At 39.3% G+C, this 23871-nt stretch overlaps 1 protein-coding gene across 1 annotated transcript; it reads right to left on the bottom strand.

The window, feature by feature from the left end:
- Positions 1–22153: 22153 nt before the first annotated feature.
- LOC128562336 (T-complex protein 11 X-linked protein 2-like) lies at positions 22154–23659 on the bottom strand. Its single transcript, XM_053557201.1, has one exon. It carries the CDS (start codon positions 23657–23659, stop codon positions 22154–22156), a length of 1506 nt encoding a protein of 501 aa, XP_053413176.1.
- Between the last annotated feature and the right edge of the window lie 212 nt (positions 23660–23871).

Genomic DNA, 23871 nt, shown 5'->3' with positions numbered 1-23871 from the left:
ATTGGAATCCCTGAAACTGATGAAGTGACCTCACTAGGCACAGAGGCCCTTATCCATAAAATTATGAAAGAGAATTTTCCAGACATGCATAGAGATTCTGAAATTCAGATAGCAGACAGCTTCAGAACCCCAGCAGAACTCAACCTGAATAAGACAACCCCAGGAAAATCATAATTAACTTCACTAAAGTTAATAGGAAGGAGAAAATTCTCAAAGCAGCCAGATGGAAGAAAGCCATTACCTACAAAGGGAAGAATATTAGAATGACGGCAGATCTCTCTGCTGAAACTTTTCAAGCCAGAAGAGGGTGATCATCGACTTTTAACCTCCTAAAGCAAAATAACTTTCAACCCTGGATCCTGTATCCAGCTAAACTGAGTTTCATTTATGATGGAGAAATTAAATACTTTAATGACATTCATATGTTGAAGAAATTTGCCATAATCAAACCAGCTCTTCAGGGTATTCTCAGACCTATCCTCCATAATGACCAGCCCAAACCTCTACCACAAAAGTAAACTCACTCGGAAACTTTTGATCAAACTCCAACTTCCACAGTGGCGAAAGGATTAAAAATGTCCACGGCACTTTCGAAAAACTTGATACCCAAAATTTTACCAGACTTATCAATATTCTCCATTAATGTGAACGGCTTAAACTGTCCTCTAAAGAGGCACAGGTTAGCTGACTGGATACAAAAACTCAGGCCAGATATTTGTTGCATAAAAGAGTCACATCTTACCTTAAAAGACAAATGTAGACTCAGGGTGAAAGGATGGTCATCCATATTTCAGGCAAATGGTAATCAGAAAAAAGCAGGTGTTGCAATTTTATTTGCAGATACAAATAAAACCAAAAAAAGTAAGGAAGGATAAGAATGGTCACTTCATATTTGTTAAGGGTAATACTCAATATGATGAGATCTCAATCATTAATATCTATGCACCCAACCAGAATGCACCTCAATTTATAAGAGAAACTCTAACAGACATGAGCAACTTGATTTCCTCCAGCTCCATAATAGTCAGAGATTTCAACACTCCTTTGGCAGTGTTGGATCGATCCTCCAATAAGAAGCTGAGCAAAGAAATTTTAGATTTAAACCTATCCATCCAACAGTTGGATTTCGCAGACTTCTATAGAACATTTCATCCCAACAAAACTGAATACACATACTTCTCATAAGCCCACGGAACTTACTCCAAAATCGATCACATCTTAGGTCACAAGTCTAAACTCAGTAAATTTAAAGGAATAGAAATTATACCTTGCATCTTCTCGGACTACCATGGAATAAAAGTTGAGCTGAGTAACAACAGGAATCTGCATACGCATACAAAAACATGGAAGTTAAATAACCTTACGCTGAATGATGGCTGGGTCATAGATGAGATTAAGAAGGAAATTGCCAAATTTTTGGAAAAAAACGACAATGAAGACACAAATTATCAGAACCTCTGGGATACCGCAAAGGCAGTCCTAAGAAGGAAATTTATAGCACTGCAAGCCTTCCTCAAGAGAACGTGGAAGAGAGGAAGTTAATAACTTAATGGGACATCTCAAGCAACTGGAAAAGGAAGAACATTCCAACCCCAAACCCAGTAGAAGAAAAGAAATAACCAAAATTAGAGCAGAATTAAATGAAATTGAAAACAAAAGAATTATACAACAGATCAATAAATCCAAAAGCTGGTTTTTTTGAAAAGGTCAATAACATAGATAAACCTTTGGCCAACCTAATCAGGAAAAAAAGAGTAAAATCTCTAACCTCATCGATCAGAAACAACAAAGACGAAATAACAACAGACTCCTCAGAAATTCAAAAATCCTTAATGAATATTACAAGGAACTTTATTCTCAGAAATATGAAAATCTGAAGGCAATTGACCAATACTTGGAAGCACGTCACCTTCCAAGACTTAGCCAGAATCAAGTGGAAATGTTTAACAGGCCCTATCAAGTTCGGAAATAGCATCAACCATAACAAAACCTCCCTAAAAAGAAAAGCCTGGGACCAGATGGTTTCACCTCAGAATTCTACCAAATCTTTAAAGAGGAATTAGTATCTATATTACTCAACCTGTTCCAAAAGGTAGAAAAAGAAGGAAGACTACCCAACATGTTCTATGAAGCAAACATCACCCCGATCCCCAAACCAGGAAAAGACCCAACAAGAAAATAAAATTATAGACCAATATCACTAATGAATATAGATGCAAAAATATTCAACAAGATCCTAACAAACAGAATCCAGCAACATATCCAACAAATTATACATCATGACTAAGTTGGTTTTATCCCAGGGTCTCAAGGCTGGTTCAATATCTGTAAATCTATAAGTATAATTCAGCATGTAAACAAATTAAAAAACAAAGACCATATGATTCTCTCAATTGAGGCAGAAAAAGCTTTTGATAATATCCAGCATCACTTCATGATCAGAACACTTAAGAAAATTGGAATAGAAGGGACATTTCTTAAACTGATAGAGGCCATCTACAGCAAACCCACAGCCAATACCATACTGAATGGAGTTAAATTGAAATCATTTGCACTCAGATCAGGAACCATACAAGGCTGCCCATTGTCTCCATTGCTCTTTAACATTGTAATGGAAGTTTTAGCCACCGCAATTACGGAAGAAAAGGCAATCAAGGGTATCCATATAGGGTCAGATTCTACTACAAAACTCTTAGAAGTGATCAAGGAATACAGCAGCATCTCAGGTTACAAAATCAACATTCATAAATCTGTAGCCTTTATATATACCAACAATAGTCAAGTTGAAAAAACAGTTAAGGACTCTATCCCATTCACAGTAGTGCCAAAGAAGATGAAATATTTGGGAGTTTATCTAACAAAGGACATGAAAGAGAACTATAAAACTAGTTCTATAAAGAGAACAATGAAACTCTAAGAAAAGAAATAGCTGAAAATGTTAACAAATGGAAAAACATACCATGCTCATGGCTGGGAAGAATCAACATCATTAAAATGTCCATACTACCCAAAGCAATATATAATTTCAATGCAATCCCTATTAAAGCTCCACTGTCATACTTTAAAGATCTTGAAAACACAATACTTGGTTTTATATGGAATCAGAAAAAACCTCGAATAGCCAAGACATTACTCAGAAATAAAAACAAAGCAGGAGGAATCACACTACTAGACCTCAGACTATACTACAAATAGATAGTGATCAAAACAGCATGGTACTGGCACAAAAACAGAGAAGTAGATGTCTGGAACAGAATAGAGAACCAAGAGATGAATCCAGCTACTTACCATTATTTAATCTTTGACAAGCCAATTAAAAACATTCAGTGGGGAAAAGATTCCCTATTTAACAAATGGTGCTGGGAGAACTGGCTGGTAACCTGAAGAAGACTGAAAGTGGACCCACACCTTTCACCATTAACTAAGATAGACTCTCACTGGATTAAAGATTTAAACTTAAGACATGAAACTATAAAAATACTAGAGGAGAGTGCAGGGAAAACCCTTGAAGAAATCGACCTGGCGAGTATTTTATGAGGAGGACCCCCCCCCCCGGGCAATTGAAGCAGCTTCAAAAATACACTACTGGGACCTGATCAAACTGAAAAGCTTCTGGACAGCCAAGAACATAGTAAGTAAAGCAAGAAAACAGCTCTCAGACTGGGAGAAGATATTTGCAGGTTATGTCTCCGACAAAGGCTTAATAACCAGAATCCACAGAGAACTCAGATGTATAAGCAAGAAAAGAACAAGTGATCCCATCACAGGCTGGGCAAGGGACTTGAAGAGAAACTTCTCTGAAGAAGACAGGTGTGCAGCCTACAGACATATGAAAAAATGCTCATCATCTTTAATCATCAGAGAAATGCAAATCAAACTACTTTGAGATATCAGCTAACTCCAGTAAGACTAGCCTATATCACAAAATCCCAAGACCAATGATGTTGGCGTGGATGTGGAGAAAAGGGAACACTTCTACACTGCTGGTGGGAATCCAAATTAATACATTCCTTTTGGAAAGATGTATGGAGAACACTTAGAGATCTAAAAATATATCTGCCATTCAATCCTGTAATTCCTCTACTAGGCACATACCCAGAAGACCAAAAATCACATCACAAGGAAGATATTTGTACCAGAATGTTTATTGCAGCCCTATTCATAATTGCTAAGTCATGGAAAAAGCCCAAGTGCCCATCGATCCACGAATGGATTAATAAATTGTGGTATATGTACACCATGCAATATTATGCAGCCTTAAAGAGAGATGGAGACTTTACCTCTTTCATGTTTATATGGATGGAGCTGGAACATATTATTCTTAGTAAAGTATCCCAAGAATGGAAGAAAAAGTATCCAATGTACTCAGCCCTACTATGAGACTAATTTATGGCTTTCACATGAAAACTATAACCCAGTTACAACCTAAGAATAGGGGGAAGGGGGAGAGGGATGGAAGGGAGGGGGGAAGTGGGTAGAGGGAGGGGGATTGGTGGGATTACACCAGCGGTGCATCTTACAAGGGTATATGTGAAACTTAGTAAATGTGGAATGTAAATGTCTTAGCACAATAACTAAGAAAATGCCAGAAAGGCTATGTAAACCAGTGTGATGAAAATGTGTCAAACGGTCTATGAAACTAGTGTACGGTGCCCCATGATCACATTATTGTGCACAGCTATGATTTAATAAAATAAATAAATAAATAAAAAATAAAGAAACATCAAGACAACTCCTCTACATTCACTATGTCATTAAGTAAATTTTGTGGTGCAACCCAAGTGAAAAAACAAAGCAAAAGATCCAAAAACAAAATAAAAACAGACAGAAATGCCTAAGTTGGCCCACATGAAATGCCATGCAGGTGCCTGGTCAAGGGTGCAGTGGGTCCCCTTGTTCCCCCACAGGGGATTGTACGGAGCAAGGAACATCACTGAACCTCCATTTCAGCAAAGCACAGTCCACATTCTACCAATGAAACTGAGGCTATTCTGTCTCTCTATAATTTAATTCAAGTTTTTTTTCTTTGAGACAGGATCTTGCTCTGTCACCCAGGCTAGAGTGCAGTGGCATCATCACAACTCACAGCAACCTCAAACTCCTGGGCTAAAGGGATCCACCTGTCTCAGCCTCCCAAGTAGGTGTAGAGATCCATCTGTCTCAGCCTCCCAAGTAGGGACTATAGGTGCGCACCATCATGCCCAGCTAATTTGTGTATGTGTGTGTGTGTATTTTTTGTAGAGAATGGGTCTCTTGCTGGTGTTGACCTCCTGGCCTCAAGTGATCCTCCCACCTTGGCCTCCCAAAGTGCTAGGATTACAGGCGTGAGCCACTGTGTCTGGCCAATTTAGTTCTATTTTAAACTCATTTCACACTCCCAATTAATGTTCTGATGTTTTATTCTTCTTAGTAATATTTGGAACAGCTTGAAATAAACATTATTAGTTTGAGGGTGCCCCTAGCCTTTTCAAATTCTGACCTTTTCAGCACCCTCCTTTCCCTCGTGGTTAACTGTTCCTTTCCTCCCTGGAGTCTTCCACCTTGTCACTTCAAGACACTTCCCGCCTCCTCCCCCGCCCCCAACTACACCTGTCCCGATTGTCATCTCTGCTCTCTAAGTGATAGTTATCTGATAAATTAATGTGTGTTATCTTCTTTTCCCATCTGGGAATTTTTACCATGGCCTTCAAAAAACTGTGTGTATTTCAAAGAGGTGGTTTTAGCAGTGGGAATTCTAAGATATCAGATCTGTGGGAGGAAAGAGGAAGCCATTGTGCACAGGGGTTGGTGTCACGTGGGCAGAAGACAGTGAGCTCGATGCATATATTGTGAATAATTCAAACAGTTCTATTCAGAACGGCTGTGGATTCAGTCTTGGGTTAAACTCCAGAAAAATGCCAGGTAAAGGGACTCCCATTTTCATGCCTATTATAAAGGTTAAAACATTTGAACTCTCTATTTAGTTGGTATTTATTTATTTATTTATTTATGAAACAGTCTCACTATGTCACCCTTGGTAGAATGCCGTGGCATCATAGCTCACAGCAACCTCAAACTCTTGGGCTTAAGCGATTCTCTTGCCTCAGCCCCCCAAGTAGCTGGGACTACAGGCGCCTGCCACAATGCCCAGCTATTTTTTTTATTGCAGTTGTCATTGTTGTTTAGCTGGCCCAGGCTGGGTTCGAACCTGCCAGCCTCAGTGCATGTGACAGCGCCATGACCACTGTGCTATAGGCACCGAACCTAGCTGGTATATAAACTTTTCTTGCAGTGGTCAAAGAAAGACTTCTTGGCATTAAACTGCTGCTGCATAGAGCCTAAATGTATGAAAAACTCATTAAGATATCACTTTAATTTTGACAGAGTTGAACTACTGGGAAAATTAATTGATTGTTTCTCATGTGAGCTTTGGAGAAGACATTAAAGCTTTTATGGCTTATGGAAAATTGAGAATTAAAGCAAGGTAAAATCAATGTGTCATCTGATGTGAAGAGAAATTGCTCGTCAGATGAAGGAAGCATAAACGATTCCTCAGAGCTTTTTCTGTCTCTCTCTGATTCCCAGGCATATTTATGTAAAGCTGCTGTATTTACTTGTATTCGAAATCCTTAGTCATTGTCACTGTGGTGCACATTGTGAAGACAGAATAATAAGATCTGGGAGATGAACCATGGATTTTAGAATCTATTCTTTCCTGGTAATTTCAGAAAAATGTTAAGGACACAATAGAAAATACCAGAAATATTGAGATAGGTCTGTATATTTTGAAACAACTTTTAAAAAGAAAGTTGTAATTGGGCTAACATGTTAGGGCAACAGAAAATACTTGCAGGCTCCACACTGGGTCTCCATGCACCACTGGGAAAGTCATCCTGCGTTCTGCAAACAGTGGGCAATCAATTGGGTACTGCCTAGTGTTGCCAGCAAGACTTAGGAGCCCCTTCCACTAGATCAAACAAAGCTAAGAAGAGAAAATGGAAGGGCCAGTAACAGGAAAACATCATGTAATTTGTCTCTGTGTGACCTTCGGAGTTTGTCATCTCTGCATCCCCTCATGACCATACCTATCAAAATCCTGAGGGGATTGGACCTCTGGTTTTGCAAACGCTAAATGGATTAAGACTTTGAAAACAGCTACATCTGCATTTTTCACTTCTCCTACCTCTATTCCAGACAGATTTTCTCTTTTGAATGTTCATTGCTGCTTCCATGAGCCTGCAGCCTCAGCCTGACTCACTCGGTCTCTGAGTAGCTAACCTCACTTCCACCCAACATCCTACCACATAGCCACACCACGGCAGCTCTGGGAGGTGTGGGATATGGTGGGAGACATAGCAAGTCAGGACATCCTCGTGTGGCTCTACTGTCCCTGAGAGTGTGCTAACAATGAAATATTTGTCAGTGCAGCCTCATCTCAGAAGCACTGAACGAGCCAAGTAGCCTTATAGTCACAGGCTGGTTGTCTTGGTGTCACTGGATACTTGGTAACCAGAACGTTGTCTAGTAAGAATCCACCCCAGACCAGGCATTGCTGGGATAACCAAGAAGCTGCATAACGAGAGGTGCTCACTGTGTTAGCATCAATGCCTGGTGTGTCCAGTGGGCACTTGCCTGTAATTTTATACTTCATTCAATTAATTTAATCATCATTTTCTCTATCCAGAAACCAGTGGCCCTAAAAGAATGCCCCACAAATAGAGAAACTCCTTAAATCTCCTTTTCAACTTGCGTCCTAAACTTCTTTGCTTTTGCAGCTTTGTTATCAAAGTCTGTAGAAAAATCATGAAGTCAGTAAGAAATAATTGTCCACACCACCCAGACTGGTGGCGGCTCGCCCAGTGCAGTCGGCCTCCTGTGTGGCCCTCCCCATCTCTGCTGCTGCTGTTTGCAGTGACTAATCCCTGCCTCCTTCTCCTACAGCCAATTTATCCTATTATGTGTCCCCGTGATAGGGATCTCTGAACATGTTCTAACAACTTGTTCAAAGGAGGCTTTCAGTTGAAATGGGAGACTAGCAATTTTTACTGCTCCAATTGTTGTCCCTAAGAATACAGTTTATTAAGCCAAAGCTACTAAACCAGGAGAGTTTCCTGCTCATGATTGTATTATAGCTCTAGATTTATTGAGACACAAAAGGGGAAAAAAGAACCGTTTCAGAAGATTCACCATAGCCTATATTCTTTAACGTGGTAAAACTGTTAACTGAAGTACAAATTGAGATCAGGAGTTTAAATGTTATTATGGTTTCTACCTGATCTGCTTAATGATCTCAGTTGTTTGACAGACGCACCAAGTAGTGCTCTTTTCTGAGTGGTATTTTTTTTCCTCACTCTGAATTTAGGCTGTTAGAACCACTCTGGTGGTTCCATTTCAGAGGTAACGCTGCTCCCTCCTAGAAAGAGAAGCTTTGGGTCAAGACACGGTGTCTGTGAAATCCACATCACAGATGCCTGGGGCATACACACATTGACTGATTAGCCTCAGTCGTGCCATAATTAGAGACTGATTTTTTGCATTTTAACTAACTAATAACCAGTTCAGCAGGTAAAAATTGCCAGGAGACTAAAGAGACAGTGGAAACCAGGCACAGAAGGTGGATTTATAACCAGAGATGGGGGCAATGAACAGGGATCCAGGTAACGCTGAGGCCCCTCCAGGGAGGAGTCCATCTCTTACCATTCTTCCAAGGCTACTGTTACCCAACCACATTTTTAAATAAAATATCCAAGTTTTCTATGAAAAGGACAAAATATTGTCAATATTACATTCTTTTATTTTTTTCTTGCAGCTCTATTTGCAATTTTGGAACTGGATTTGATTCTGACAAGAATGTTGATAGACTGCCTCAACCCTTAATCTGATAAAATCATTGACATTTCCTGGGACCTGGGTCACTCTAAAAACCAACCACATAATCTTTCTGGTGTACGCTGACATCCTGATGAGAAGATCATTCTTGAAAGTGCAGAAAATAACAAAGACAGAAAACACAGTACCTTCATGGGAGGGCAGATGAACATAAGGGGCAAAGGCCAAGGACAGCCCTCACTCTTTTCCTGCTCCCATAGCATATTACCCCCTTTTGTTATTGGAGAAGATTAAAGTTGGGGAATAGAGGTGCAAGTACAGGGGGCCACATTAATGTGCTCATATGGGGGAAGCATAGGGCACTGCAGATGCAGACAGGGCTGTTCAGGAGCTCAGCACTCATCACCACTGTCTGTGCAAACTCCACCAAATGTGCTGAGCCTTAGTCTGCTTCCATAAAATGGGGATAACAATATTTACTCTGTGGAATATAACAAGCAATCCATAAATTAATTGTCATTTGTTTTTTTACAATTAAGTATTGTTCTCCTAGAATTTACTTCTATGATATAAAGGTCTTATGACATTATAATTATAGAGAATTTTTAAACAAATAAATTGCAATCAAGGACCTGTAGTTCTACCTGTCCAGTGCTGGGATGGGTGCTTTAGGAACAGAAGAGAATTATAGATCCTGATCGCTTCCCAGTTAGGAAGACAAGACTAACTTATGAATCACTAGTAAATAAAGTTAGTCTTAAAAATAAAACTCTGCAGTATTTATTTAAAAGCTCTGTCTTAGTGAAGGTTACTGTGAAATCTAATGCAAAACAGTCAAGTAATAGAATCCTGAGTCTTCCAATGCATCAAAACAAGTATGAAATATAATATCCAATGGAATAAAGTCCTAAATTATAGTCAAGTAGTCACCTATCCATTTTGTATTTCCTGATTTCACTTTCTTCATCTGATGAGGACCATTTTCACCTCTCAGGAGGTCATCTGCAGAGTGTCCTTGTGGTGTAGTGAATCCAGCCCGAAGGGCATGAGTTCATTGCCAGGCTTTGTGTGTCAGCTAAATCCTCATTGCTGGGCAGAGACCCACAAGCATGGCCAGGCTGGGAAGATGTGATTCTGCCAGCTGATTTGAGTTCAAATGTACAAGCCCCATGTTCCAACCTTACAAGGCAGACAACAGAAATACATTTCCTCTGCCCCTTTTCCTTATACATCCCTCAAACCACATATCATCACAAGGTAATACTCAGAACTGACTATTGCAGACGGGACTCTAGTCCTCACTGCCACCTGGGCACAGCCTCGTACATCGCAGATGTCCAAGGTAAGGAGGGGACAGCAGCACCGAGGTGCTGAGGCAGGCTGGCTTCTGTGGGAATAGTTTCCTTTTTCCAAAACGAGTGCTGGAATGCCTGACTGCCTGGGAGTTATTTGCTTCATGGTTCAGCAGTTTGTTTACTGAAAGTTTATTCTGATAATGATCTGGATGCCAGCTTTGCTCTGGAAGGAACAGCAAGTCTACCTTGCACTTTTACTACTGGAGCTGTGCTGCAAGGGGACAAAAATGGCCGTATCACTGACGCAGAGAAGCATGGAGCTGCTCTCTTTAGAGCAGTTAACTTCACCTCCAGGTTAGTCTTTCAAGAACACATACATGGGCACACATGCACATACATGCACACATGGGCACACATAGGGGCACACATGGGCACACACGCAGACACATGTGCATGTAGGCAAACACACACACACACGGGCACACACCCTACTATGTCTACATAGTTTGCTTCACTCCACAAAAATAAAAAGGGGAAAATGATCAGAAACAACCAGTAATTCTTATCTAAATCAGATCCATTTTTCCATATCCTTTTACTTCAGCAAAGAATGTAACAGTTTTCCCCAAAAGTGAAGGATTCTACCGAATGCTGACTCATTTTGTTAGGGCAGGACAGGGCAGCGGGTGAGGGTTACAGAGTAACTCAGACTTTCAGAAGTGTGCAACAAGAAGACACGCTTTCAAGCCTGGCTGATGAAATTTATGCAACTATTTTTGAAGTCATATCTTATTTAAGATATTTCAAATATAAATGTCACATTACATGGGTCATTATGAAAGTTTTGAGCCACACAAGAATTAAAAAACATAAAATTCGTGTGGATGGAAACAGATGAGGCCCTCCCAGCAACACCAATAAGCTGAGCACAGGTGAATCAGAAAGGGCGCCGTTGACTGTGTTTCTTGGAAGTGAAATAATGGACCATAACACAGTCTATCTCAAAACTTTTGCCGTCACTTAGGTATTTAGAAGTGATATGACCTCAAAATTATTGGCTTTTTATGTGAAATAGAGTATTATTTCTGTTAAAATAAGAACACGGATGCATTCAGAATTCTTATCTCACTGCTGTTTGAGATATAAACATCTTATATTTGTGGCTTAATCTTCTGACATACAATGCAAGGATGTTTAGGCCCCAAAATATCTGTACAGTTTATTATATCTAATTCTATTTTAAAATTATTGTAGGCAAGAAGAAGATCTTAAAACCAAATTTGGTAAAAAGGCTCTTTATGGAATTCTTCATTTATATTCTCAAAATAATATCTCAATAATCGTCCTTTCATGTTTGTCCTGGTATCATCTGGAGATGAACACATACACACATACACAATTTAAGGAGGTGGTATTCCCCTAGGAAATATTCCTTTAAATATTTGTCCCGTGGGTGGTGCCTGTGGCTCAGTGAGTAGGGTGCTAGCCCCATATACTGAGGGTGGTGAATTCAAATCCAGCCCAGGCCAAACTGCAAAACAAAAAAATAAAAAATAAATAAATTAAAAAAAAATAGTTGTCCCATATGCATTGTTTTGAATAATGTTTAAGCATTTATTTTCAGATGTCTGTATGTAGTCATTGATGCTTATCTAGCTTTTCTTTAAAGAACACTCAATTACAGTTCAAGGAGGCCTGTCAGGGAAGAGAGAGCTCTAAGTCATGTGTGAACTTGCACTAAAATACTCAATATTCCCCATGACACTTAGCCTTGTTAAGAAAGTGAAAGTACTTTAAAAAATAAAGCTATGGTTTTTATTTTTTCATTTTTTTTGAGGGTACAAAGAATTAGGCTACAATATTTGCATTTGTTAAGTAGAGAACCTCTTATAATTGTGACCCGCCCCCAAGAGGTGTGCCATGCACCCTAACACTGTGCCCATTAAGTGAGAGCACACCCATCCCCTTCCCTCCTCCTCTCTCCCTGCTCGCTTCCCTCTCCTTCCCTCTCCTTCCACCTTGAATTAACTTGAATTTTTTTCTTGTGTTGGTGTTACATTGCCTACTGGCTTCATATCACAATTGAGTACATTGGATACTTGCTTCTCATTCTTGTAATACTTTACTAAGAAGAATGTATTTCAACTCCATCCAGATTAATACAAAAGAAAGTGATGTTTTTAACCATTAAATGTGATTTTTTGAGGCAATTTTGAAAAAAGTGCACTTTCTTTAGCAGCTGAATAGTGGAAAAGACAGGCTTCAATGAAGGCTGCAGCCATCCCATGATGATGCATGTCACACTGGCCACTGCATTCGAAGTGGGAATAGACTATGCCTAATAACCTTCCTGTTTTTCAGTAGTCTTCATATTGTATTTCTGATAAAAGGAAGGATAATAGAAGACCCAAAAGGAGCAGTTTTTAAAAATAATATTTTTCTCTTCTATTTAAGGATAAATGCAGTTATGTTTAATAAGAAGAAAAATACCAACGAAATATAATTTTGCCTAAATCCACAGATTTGAGTTTCTATCTCAGTTTAAAAAAATACTTTTGTATTTAGGCTAAATCTTGGTCTCAGTGTTAATCTTTTGTAAATTGCCTTGAAGCTACCAATTCTAAAAAAGGAAATAGAGTAGGCAACCTCCAATTTCATAAAATATGAGAATGCCCCTTGTAAGGAAAATTTATAATGGTTGTGGGTTATGTTTAATTTTTTTGCTACTTTTTATTACTAAAACTCTTTCACAAAGCTATATTTCCTTCTGTGCCCAGGGGGCAAAAGAGCTTGGCACTCTGTTGAAATCTGTTCTTCTAAATGTCAACTATTTTTTCAAGGAATGAGAATTTTGTTTAAACATTTTCATTTAGGACTACAACTATATAACCTTTAAGATCCTTTCCTACTCTATAATCTCTGATGATTTTATTATACCTTCCCTTAACATTAATGATAAAAATCTTCACAATCATTGTTAAGTATTATATACTGTTTTATTAGCCTAAGACGAATATTAAAATATTTATACCAGCTACATTATTCTGCAGGGCAGTACAGATCCTAGGTAATCTCCATGGAACGTTCCCAGTGTCTTTCATGCTTCTCTTTCCTCTTGTTGCAGCCTGAGGAAAGAGAAACATTATAAGATTCTTCTCAAAAAAAAAAGATTCTTCTCTAAGAGTGCGGTCTGGAGCTCCACGCCTCCCTCTCCTTCTCGCCCCTGTGTGTGCTGGCGGCTTCATTAATAACATGGGGCCTGCACAGTGGCACAGGTGAGTGCATCTTTGCGCACACACGCACCAGGGCAATGGTCACTGTACAGACGCAGAGCCGTTTTACTCACATCAGGTTGTTGTAGTTTAACTCCTTTCTCTGGTTCTGTCCCTAAGGTTCCTACTGAGGGCGCTCCTCCCATCCCTACCTCTGATCCTGGCTCATGTCCTCGGCACTGGCTCTGCTCCTGAGCATTGCTCCTGCAGGCACCCCCACTACTCCACCTCCCACAGGCTCCTCGGTCTGCCCACCTCTGAACGGGGACCCTTTCTTCCTGGGCAGCTCTGGAAAATCCTTTCTGCTGCTTCAGTTGTTTTTAGGGTTTTTGTTGTTGTTCTTGATCACTTTTGGTAGCTTGATCAAATTTCTGTGAACTTTTCTTTTTATATTAAGAATTTCCCAATTTAGATTAACATATAGCCCTTGCCTTTCCTATTTGTATATCATACCTACAATTTATAGAACATTATCTATATAGAAATATTAAAATTCAGCATGATGAAATGTGTTAAATATGTTTTAAAATATGTGTGTTTACAATGTTGCTTAAAAATATTCATTAATCATTTTTGGAAACTGCTAACAAAAGAGTGACAACAAAATGATAACAGAAGGGGTTGGGGGACAGTGTGGAGAACTTATCAGGCTTCTGCCACAAGAACCATCTCTCAGAGTAACCAAATAGTTGACAAAGGAAACTTTTTTTGTTTGTGTTTGGTTTTGTTTCCTTAATGAGTTCTAGCTAATGAATGCAGAAGGGATAACAATATTTGCATATTGCCATTTTGCAATCTCTGATAACAAAGAATCTGGGCAGTGATTATCAATGTCTTCTAAACTGGGCAAAAAAATAATGGGGAATTTTATAAAGAATGGACCAAGTTGACAGTACCAGAACACACTGACCAAATTTGACATTACAAATAGGAAAACAATCATATACTCTGCACCTTTTCATATAATACAAAAGAAAATGCTGAACACACACTATTAAATATTCCTATAAAAAATTCACTTCTTGGGTGGCAGAGGCAGGAGTCCCACACTCCAGCCCTGGCAGTGCTATAAAAAAAGAAAGTCCTCTAAATCTAACCACCAATTTTATAGTAAATACAGGAGACAGTGGATATCACAGGAAAGCAATCAGAAAACCCAAAATGTGTATTCAACAAATTACAAGAAAAAGAAAGCAGAAAAAGGTACATATACACTAAAGTGACTTCAGGGACATGTCAATTTGTAGTGAATGCATTTTGGCTCCTGATTTGAACAAAACAATTATAAACAAATATTCTCTTAGGAAACAATTAGAGAAATCTGAAGACTGAGTATTCAGTCAAGTTATTGTTAATTTTGAGGTATAATAATAGTGTTGTGGCTATTTTTAAGGAAGAATCCTCATCTTTAAAAGACATAGTATAAAATATTCATGGATAACGTGATACAAACTCTGGAATTTGTTTAAAAATAAGTCAGGGCATGGAGATGTGGATGGGGCATAGGTTGCCGTGAACTGAAACTGTGACAGCTACAAAGTGCTTCCTGTTACTACTCTGTACACTTTCATTTTATTATTTATTTATTTATTTTTTTTTAGACAGTCACTAGCTGTTGCCCTGGGTAAAGTGCTGTGGCGTTATAGCTCACAGCAACCTCAAACTCTTGGGCTTAAGCGATTCTCTTGCCTCAGCCTCCCAAGTAGCTGGGACTATAGGAGCCAGCCACAATGCCCAGCTATTTTTTGTGTTGTTGTTGCAATTGCACACTGTTGTTTTTAACTGGCCTGGGCTGGGTTTGAACCCTCCAGTCCTGGTGTATGTGGCCGTCGCCCTACCCACTGAGCTACGGACACTGCCCCTCTGTATACTTTCATATGTGTTTAACTTTTTCACAATGAAAAGTTTTAAAGGATTAAGTAACTAGTACATTTCTTTGCAGATATAATAGGAACTCTAGTGTCAAGAGAGAAGCTGATCCTCATAGCTCATCAAATGGAAGCTAGTCTATAGGATTGTAGTGAAATTCTCAACTCACCTTCATCTCTCCTTTCTCCCACAAAACCCTCAGAATATTTGGCACTATTAAAATGTAGATATTGGGGGTGGCGCCTGTGGCTCAGCCAGTAGGGCGCCAGCCCCATGTACCAAGGGTGGCAGGTTCAAACCCACCCCGGCCAAACGGCAACAAACAAAATAGCTGGGTGTTGTGGTGGGCGCCTGTAGTCCCAGCTACTCCAGAGGCTGAGGCAAGAGAATCACCTAAGCCCAGGAGTTGGAGGTTGCTATGAGCTGTGTGACGCCATGGCACTCTACCAAGGGCCATAAGTGAGACTCTGTCTCTATAAAACAAACAAACAAACATAAAATGTAGATAAGGGATGATTGGATGGTGGGAAGAAAGGTGTTTGCTAAGAAAGCAGCAGGTTCATCTGAGTTTGGGAGAATCTGATTCAAAACATGCAAATATCCTTTCCTATTGGGTAGGTTGTCTATTTGCTTTGGTTGTTCTCTCCTTAGCTATACAGAAGCTTTTCAGTTTCATTAAGTCTCATTTATTTATTTTTGTTGTTGTTGCAATTGCCATGGCAGTCTCCTTCATGAAGTCTTTCCCCAGGCCGATATCTTCCAGTGTTTTTCCTATGCTTTCTTTGAGGATTTTTATTGTTTCATGCCTTAAATTTAAGTCCTTTATCTATCTTGAATCAATTTTTGTGAGTGGAGAAAGATGTGGGTCCAGTTTCAGTCTTTTACATGTGGATACCCAGTTCTCCCAGAACCATTTATTGAATAGGGAGTCTTTCCCCTAGTTTATGTTCTTGTTTGGTTTATCAGAGATTAGGTGGTTGTAAGATGTTAGTTTCATTTCCTGGTTTTCTGTTTGATTCCAAATGTCTATGTCTCTATTTTTGTGCCAGTACCATGGTGTCTTGACCACTATGGCTTTGTAATGTAGCCTAAAATCTGGTATGCTGATGCCCCCGGCTTTGTTTTTATTGCTAAGAACTGCCTTAGCTGTATGGGTTTTTCTCTGGTTCCATACAAAATGCAGAATCATTTTTTTCAAGTCTTGAAAATAGGATGTTGGTATTTTAATAGGGATGGCATTGAATCAGCAGATTGCTTTGGGAAGTATAGACATTTTAACAATGTTGATTCTTCCCAGCCATGAGCATGGTATGTTCTTCCATTTGTTAATATCCTCTGCTATTTCGTTTCTTAGGGTTTCATAATTTTCTTTATAGAGGTTCTTCACCTCTTTTTAGGTATATTCCTAGGTATTTCATTTTATTTGAAGCTATGGTAAAAGGAGTTGTGTTTTTAACTAGCCTCTCATCTTGGCTGTTATTGGCATATACAAAGGCAACTGACTTGTGGACATTGATTTTATATCCTGAGACATTACTGTATTTTTTGATGACTTCCAGGGGTCTTTTGGTTGAGTCTTTGGGGTTCTCTAAGTACAAGATCATATCATCAGCAAAGAGGAAGAGTTTGACCTCCTCTGCTCCCATTTGGATGCCCTTTATTTCCTTGTCTTGCCTAATTGTATTGGTTAGAACTTCCCGCACTATGTTGAATAGCAATGATGACAGAACCTTGTCTGGTTCCAGTTCTAAGTAGAAAAGTTTTCAGTTTCACTCCAATCAGTAAAATATTAGCTGTGGGTTGGACATAAGAAATGTGCCACCTATGCCTAAACTCTTCAGTGTTCTAATTAGATAAGGATGCTGGATTTTATTGAATGCTTTTTCTGCATCTATTGAGAGGATCATATGGGCTTTGCTTTTGCTTCTGTTGATATGGTGAATAATGTTTATGGACTTGCGTATGTTAAACCAGCCTTGCATCCCTGGGATGAAGCCTACTTGATCATGATGTATGATTTTTTTGATGATAAGCTGTAATCTATTGGCTAGGATTTTGTTGAGAATTTTTGCATTTATATTCATTAGTGAAATGGGTCTGAAATTCCTCTTTTTAGTTGTGTCTTTTCCTGGTTTTGGTATCAGGGTGATGTTTGCTTGGGGGAGATTGTGTTGGGGGATATTTGGTATCAGGGTGGTATCACAGTGATATTTGCTTGGCGGAGATGTGTTGGGGGAGATTCCTTACTCCTCCATTATTTGGAATAATTTCTGCAGTACAGGAATAAGCTCTTCTTTGAAGGTTTGATAAAATTCTGGTGTGAAGCCATCCTGACCAGGGCATTTTTTTTGTTGGAAGATTTTCTTTGATCTCAGTGTTTGAAATTGGTCTGTTCAGGAGCTCTGTTTCTTCCTGGTTAAGTTTAGGGAGAGGGTGAGATTCCAAATACTGACCCATTTCCTTCACATTGTCACGTTTCTGGGCATAGAGTTTCTGGTAGTATTCAGAGATAATCTCTTGTATATCTGTGGCATCAGTTGTTATTTCCCCTTGATCTTTTCTGATTCAGGTTACTAGAGACTTTACTTTTCTATTTCTAGTTAGTCTGGCAAAAGGTTTATCTATTTTATTTATTTATTTATTTATTTAGAGTTTTTGGCTGGGGCTGGGTTTGAACCCATCACCTCCAGTATATGGGACCTGCTCCCTACTCCTTTGAGCCACAGGTGCCACCCTATTTAATTTATTTTTTCAATAAACCAACTCCTTATTTCATTAATTTTCTGAATGATTCTTTTGTTTTCAATTTCACTGATTTCTGATTTAATTTTGGATATTTCTTTTCTTCTGCTCAGTTTAGGCTTAGATTGTTCTTCTTTTCCCAATTCCATAAGATGGCTCGTAAGGTTGTTGATGCACTCTCCTTCTATTTTTCTAATGTAAGCATCTAAAGCAGTAAATTTTCCTCTTAGAACTGCTTTTGCAATACCCCACAGGTTTTGGTATCTTGTGTCTTCATTGTTGTTGTGCTCAAGGAAGTTAATGATTTTCTCTTTATTTTTTCCTGCACCCAACTGTCATTCAACAGAAGGTTGTTTAATTTCCATGCCTTTGTGTAGGGTTGAACATTTATATTGGAGTTGAGTTCCAATATAGTGCCTTGTGGTCTGAGAAGATACAAGGTAAAATTTCAATTCCTTGGATTCTATTGAGGTTTATTTTGTGTCCTAGGATCAGTTTTGGAGAATAATCCATGGGGCGATGAGAACAATGTATATTCTTTATCTTTGGGATGGAGTGTTCTATATGTGTCTAACAAGCACAGTTGTTCTAGGGTTTCATTTCAGTCACTTACATCTTTGTTTAATTTCTGTTTAGGGGATCTATCCAGCTCTGTAAGAGGAGTGTTAAAGTCTCCTGTCATTTATGGTGTTATAGGATATCATATTGCTCAGACCGAGTAAGGTCTATTTTAAGAATCTGGGAGCATTTAAGTTGGGTGCATAAATATTTAGAATTGAAACATCTTCTTGTTGTATTTTTCCCTTGACCAATTAAAGTGATGATCTTTGTCTTTTTTGACTTTAGTTGCTTTAAATCCACATGTATCTGAAAATAAGATTGCAACCCCTCTTTTTTCTGAATTTCATTTGCCTGAAAAATTGTCTTCCAACCCTTAACTTGGAGTTTTAATTTGTCTTTTGAAGCTAGATGTGTTTCCTGCAGACAGCAAATGGATGGTTTGTGTTTTTTAATCCAATCAGCCAATCTATGCCTCTTCAGTGGGGGAATTCAAGTCATTAACATTTATTGAGAAAATTGATAAGTGTAGTAGTGTTCTATTCATTTTATTTTGTGAGAGTCCATTGCTTAGTTTTATCTTCTGCATCTTTGCGGAAGTTAAGTTCTGTCCTTTAATTTCTGAATTCTTACTTTGCTTTTGATCCACTGTGATGGTCAGTGTGTAGAACAGGTTGAAGTATTTCCTATAGAGCTGGTCTTGTGGCAAATTTTCTCAATGTTTGCATGTCAGTAAATGATTTGATTTCTCTATCAATTACAAAGCTTTGCTTAGCAGGATATAGAATTCTGGGCTGGAAATTGTTCTTTTCAAGTAAATTAAAGGTAGATGACCATTGTCTTCTTACTTGAAAAATTTCACTGGAGAAGTCTGCAGTTACCCTGATGGATTTGCCCCTGTAGGTCAACTGGCACTTACTCCTGGAAGTTTGAAGAATCTTTTCTTTTGTCTTGACTTTTGACAGGTTCATCACAATGTGTCTTGGAGAAATTCAGTTAGAGCTGAGGTGACGTGAGGTCCAATATCCCTCTGAAAGGAGTGTGTCAGAATCTTTGGTTATATTTGGGAAATTTTCATTTATAGTATTCTCTAATACGGCTTCCATTCCCCTGGGGCATTCTTCTTCCCCTTCTGGGATACCTATAACTTGTATGTTGAATGCTTTATAAAGTCCCATAATTCTGTCAGTGAACATTCTGCTTTCTCTCTCTTCTTTTCTACTTCTTTAACTATCTGAGTTATCTCAAGAGCTTTGTTCTCTACCTATGAGACTCTTTCTTCTGCGTAGTCTAATCTGTTGTTGATACTTTCTATTGCATCTTTAAGTTCCCTAATTGACTGCTTCAGTTCCTTCAGCTCTGCTATATCCTTTCTATAGTCTTCATATGGTTCATCTCTTATTTGATTCTGTTTTTGGATTTCATTTTGGTTATCTTTCACTTTATGAGCAGTTTCCTTCATTGTTTCCATCATTTTCTTCATTGTTTTCATCATCTGTATTCTAACATCTGTATTCTTCCCTTTCTTTCATTTCTAACATTTCTTTATAGGTGGACTCCTGTGCAGTAGCTACCTCACAGTCCCTTGGTGGGGTGAGAGAGGTTGCTCTGGATCAGTTTTTCATGTTGCCAAGATTTTTCTGATGATTCTTCTTCATGAGTGTTTTCTTTTATGTTTCTTTGCCCTAATTTTCCTTTCTCTTCCTCTTGCTCTTTAAGTTGTCATGCCTTTGGTCTAGGGTTTTGATGAGTCCCAGTGTGCCAAAACTGGTCTCACTCTATGCCCCTGAGGGCCAAGGCTATACGGCATCTCAGTCCCTGCCTTTAGGCTGCTCAGTCACTAGATTACTCACCCAAGGTCTTCTGCCTTATCCTTGCTCTGGGACCCTGAGGGTGGAGCTTACCAGGGCAGTTATCCCACAATGGTTCCACGCAGCCCACAGATGAACACTATTAGCTCTGTCTGGCTCAGTGGTGCAGTACAGGGCCCTAGACAATGCTTAAAGTCCTCTGCACTCTTGCCCAATTTCTCCTTAAGTAGTTCAACTGAGTGCCAAGTCCAAAACAAACAAACAAACAAACAAACAAAAAAACAAATAAACAAAACAGATCACAGGTAAGGCCTTTCCAGTTTGCATTCTCACTGCTGCTGTACTTACAGTTGCTGGTGGGATTAGACCAAATGAACACATGCAACCACTTGCCAGTTCTCCACTGCTTTTGTCTTCCTCATGGGATCCAGAAGACCCTCACTGAATCTCTGTGTCCCCAAAGGGATGTTTCTATGCAGAACCCACCAGCCAGAGGTGCCTGAAGTCTTCTCTCCCCGGTCTCACCGTGCCCAGTTGCAAGAAAGCTATTATTCGGCCACCATCTTGCTCCTCCCCCCTGAGATGCTTTTTCCAAGAGATCAAAAAATACAGAGGATTAGCAGGGGTCCTCAAACTATGGCCTACAGGCCACATGCGGCGGTGTGATTGTATTTGTCCTTGTTTTGTTTTTTTACTTCAAAATAAGATAATGTGCGTGTGCATAGGAATTTTTTCATAGTTTTTTTTTTTTTTTTTTAACTATAGTCTGGCCCTCTAATGGTCTGAGGGACAGTGAACTGGCCCTCTATTTTAAAAGTTTGAGGACCTCTGGATTAGAAAGCAGTGTGATGTGCAGGGAATTTATCTCCCTCACACATCACTGTCCTTCATAGGTGTAAGTCAAGGGACAACTCTGCTCTGAGGGCCACAGTATGTGGAGATAGTACCTGGATCTTTATGAAAGATCTGAGATATACAAACATCAAGAAACATGAAATCCACGTGGATGGAGACAGATGAAGCCCTCCCAGCAAAGCCCTCCCAGCAACACTGATAACCAAAAGAAACCAAAACTTTCACAGGTGAATCAGAAAGGACGCTGCCGACTGTGTTTCTTGGAAGTGAAATAATGTCTGTCTCAGAACTTTCACAGTGACCCACCTACTAGATAATAGAAGGAGGCAACGGATTATAAAATTTTTTGCCTATCTTTCATCAAGGCCTTTATGCTTTTTAATATCATTCCTCACTACAATATATCTAAAGAAAACTAAATTTGAAAATAATGTGTTTCACTTTGCAACTATAAAAGAAAAATAGTTTTCACTAGAATAGTCTCTATATTTGAAACATGGGCTTTTCTGCTTTTGTTTCTAAGGATCACCTTACTAATGATTAATAGAATAGATTTCCATTATTATGTTTAATTTTAAACATCTAATGTATATTTGGGTAACTGCTGACCACTTCAAATTTTTTCAGGCTTTTTTTTTTTTTTTATATCACCAACGGTAATGATACAGAAATTAAGGGACTGGGGAAGATGAATGTCCAGCCTAGTAACCTCTTCAACATTTTTTAAGATGGTCTTTTTTTTTTTTTTTTCTTGCAGCTCAGAAGTTTATTAACCAACGGGGTTGGGTCAGCTGGTGTTTACATGCTGACCCCTGCAGCCCTGTATCCCGGCTGTAGTGAGGAAGATGGCTGGCTTCTCTGCTGGCCACAGGTGATATCATCTCAGGAACATGCTGAGCCCTCTCTCCTGGGTCCCTGTTGCCATGGCTGGAGTCCAGCACTGTCAGATAGGTTCCACTTCTGTTTCTTGTGCTTGAACTAGAGTATCGACATTTTTTAGGATCTCAGCATAGTATGGGCCAAATACCTGCTGATTATGATGCATCGGCTTGACAAACTTCCGGCCTAGTTCTGTCAACTCTCCTTCGATGTGATTAAGGCCTTCAGGGAAGTGTAGCAGAGACTCCTGCATGCCACGAACCAAACAGCATTTGAGAAACAAAAGGAGGCGCTGATCAATGATACTACGGACACGGTTTTCTTTCTTGGTGATGTTCTGGAGTTGTCCTATAAGACATACTGTGTTTTCACTGCTTAGGGCAGTAAAGCCCAGGTCCTTGAGGCCACAATGAATTTCCTGAGACACCTGTTCACTCACATTCAACATAGCTTCTTCAGGCTTGGAGTTAAATTCCTCAGTCACAGCCTTGGTTATGCATTTCAGTTTATCCACAAATCCAGGTGAGTTGAATAAAATTGAACCAGAGAAACTTCTAGCCACTCGTAAGACTGAGGCCAATATAGTCAAGTGGCGCAAATGGGACCCCATTTCCTGGACCCGGATTCTGTCCATCAGCAGAGTCTCAGGGAATTCTTCATTTTCAGGATCCCAGAGGAGGAGATTCAGGTAGCCCTGGTATAGCACCATTATGGGATTGGGAGGATCTGAATTCTTAGCTGCCTTGTCTGGAGTTGAACAGGCCATGCTGGAGGAGCTGGGGATGTCAGGAGAATTCAGACATGGTGTAATGAGGTCTGTGGCTGCTTTGGTTAGCCATTTCTTGGTGTAATCAAGGAGATTGGGTTGTTTGTCAAGGAGTTCCTGGAATTTAGCTCTTTCATACTGGATGGAATATTCCTGCAGGTAGGGTCGAATGCTCTGGATGGTATAGTTCGCCATGTCCATTTTCATTAGGCCCAGAACATGGAAGATGCCCCTCAGTAACTGTACTGGATCTGTTATGCTCTGTAGTTTCTTTACTGCTTCATCTCGAACTGGTGCACATAGCAGGGTCATCAAACTAAGAATGCAGTTAGAGAGACGAGAGACATCTAGGGCTCCACATTCTGCTTCTTGCTTGAGGAGATCCACGTCCAGAACTTCTTTAATCTCATTTTTTAGGTGGATGTGGCGTGGTAATAGCAGTGATAGCAAAACCTCCTTAACTTCTGTCATAAGTTCAAGAGCACAAGTGAATTCGGGAGGATTACTCAAGAGTTGTTCTCTTAAATGGTCCCAAAAAACATTGTACAATGTCTCCATGAACCTGTCTTCCAGACTGTTTGGAGATAAAACATTCTCTTCCATGTAGAAATCTTGGTTTACCATGATTTCATGAGCAATGCTCATCCTGGAAACTTCGTTAATTGTTTCTATTAGACGAGGAGAGTAGTTATTTAAACAGAAGTCTTCCTCTTCTTGGTTCTTCTCTGATGTTTCAGAATTATGGGCTCCACACTTTGCTTCATTAGGATCATTTTGGAGTACAGTTTCCTCACTCTTGGGCATCTTGATGTTATCTCTTCCTCTGTTCTGGACCCTAAGATGGTCTTTAATCAATGGTCATCATATCAAGAACGAGTCTGCAAAAGAAGGTTGTAATTTTGTTCATTTCAAATTAAGTTGCTTGTATTTGTTGTCCTCACTTTATGCAAAAGACCATTATAGACTTTCTCTAACATTAATCTTCCAAAACCATTCTCTGGTACATACAAGTAAAA

The sequence above is a fragment of the Nycticebus coucang genome, chromosome 12 (assembly GCF_027406575.1).
Source record: "Nycticebus coucang isolate mNycCou1 chromosome 12, mNycCou1.pri, whole genome shotgun sequence".
Classification (NCBI taxonomy): Eukaryota; Metazoa; Chordata; class Mammalia; order Primates; family Lorisidae; genus Nycticebus; species Nycticebus coucang.
Note: the sequence above shows the minus strand (reverse complement) of the source record. Positions and strands in the feature narration are given on the sequence as shown.

What these genes read in the sequence shown, in the direction of transcription:
- LOC128562336 (XM_053557201.1), bottom strand. Translation starts at nt 23,659, where the DNA reads ATGCCCAAGAGTGAGGAAACTGTACTCCAAAATGATCCTAATGAAGCA.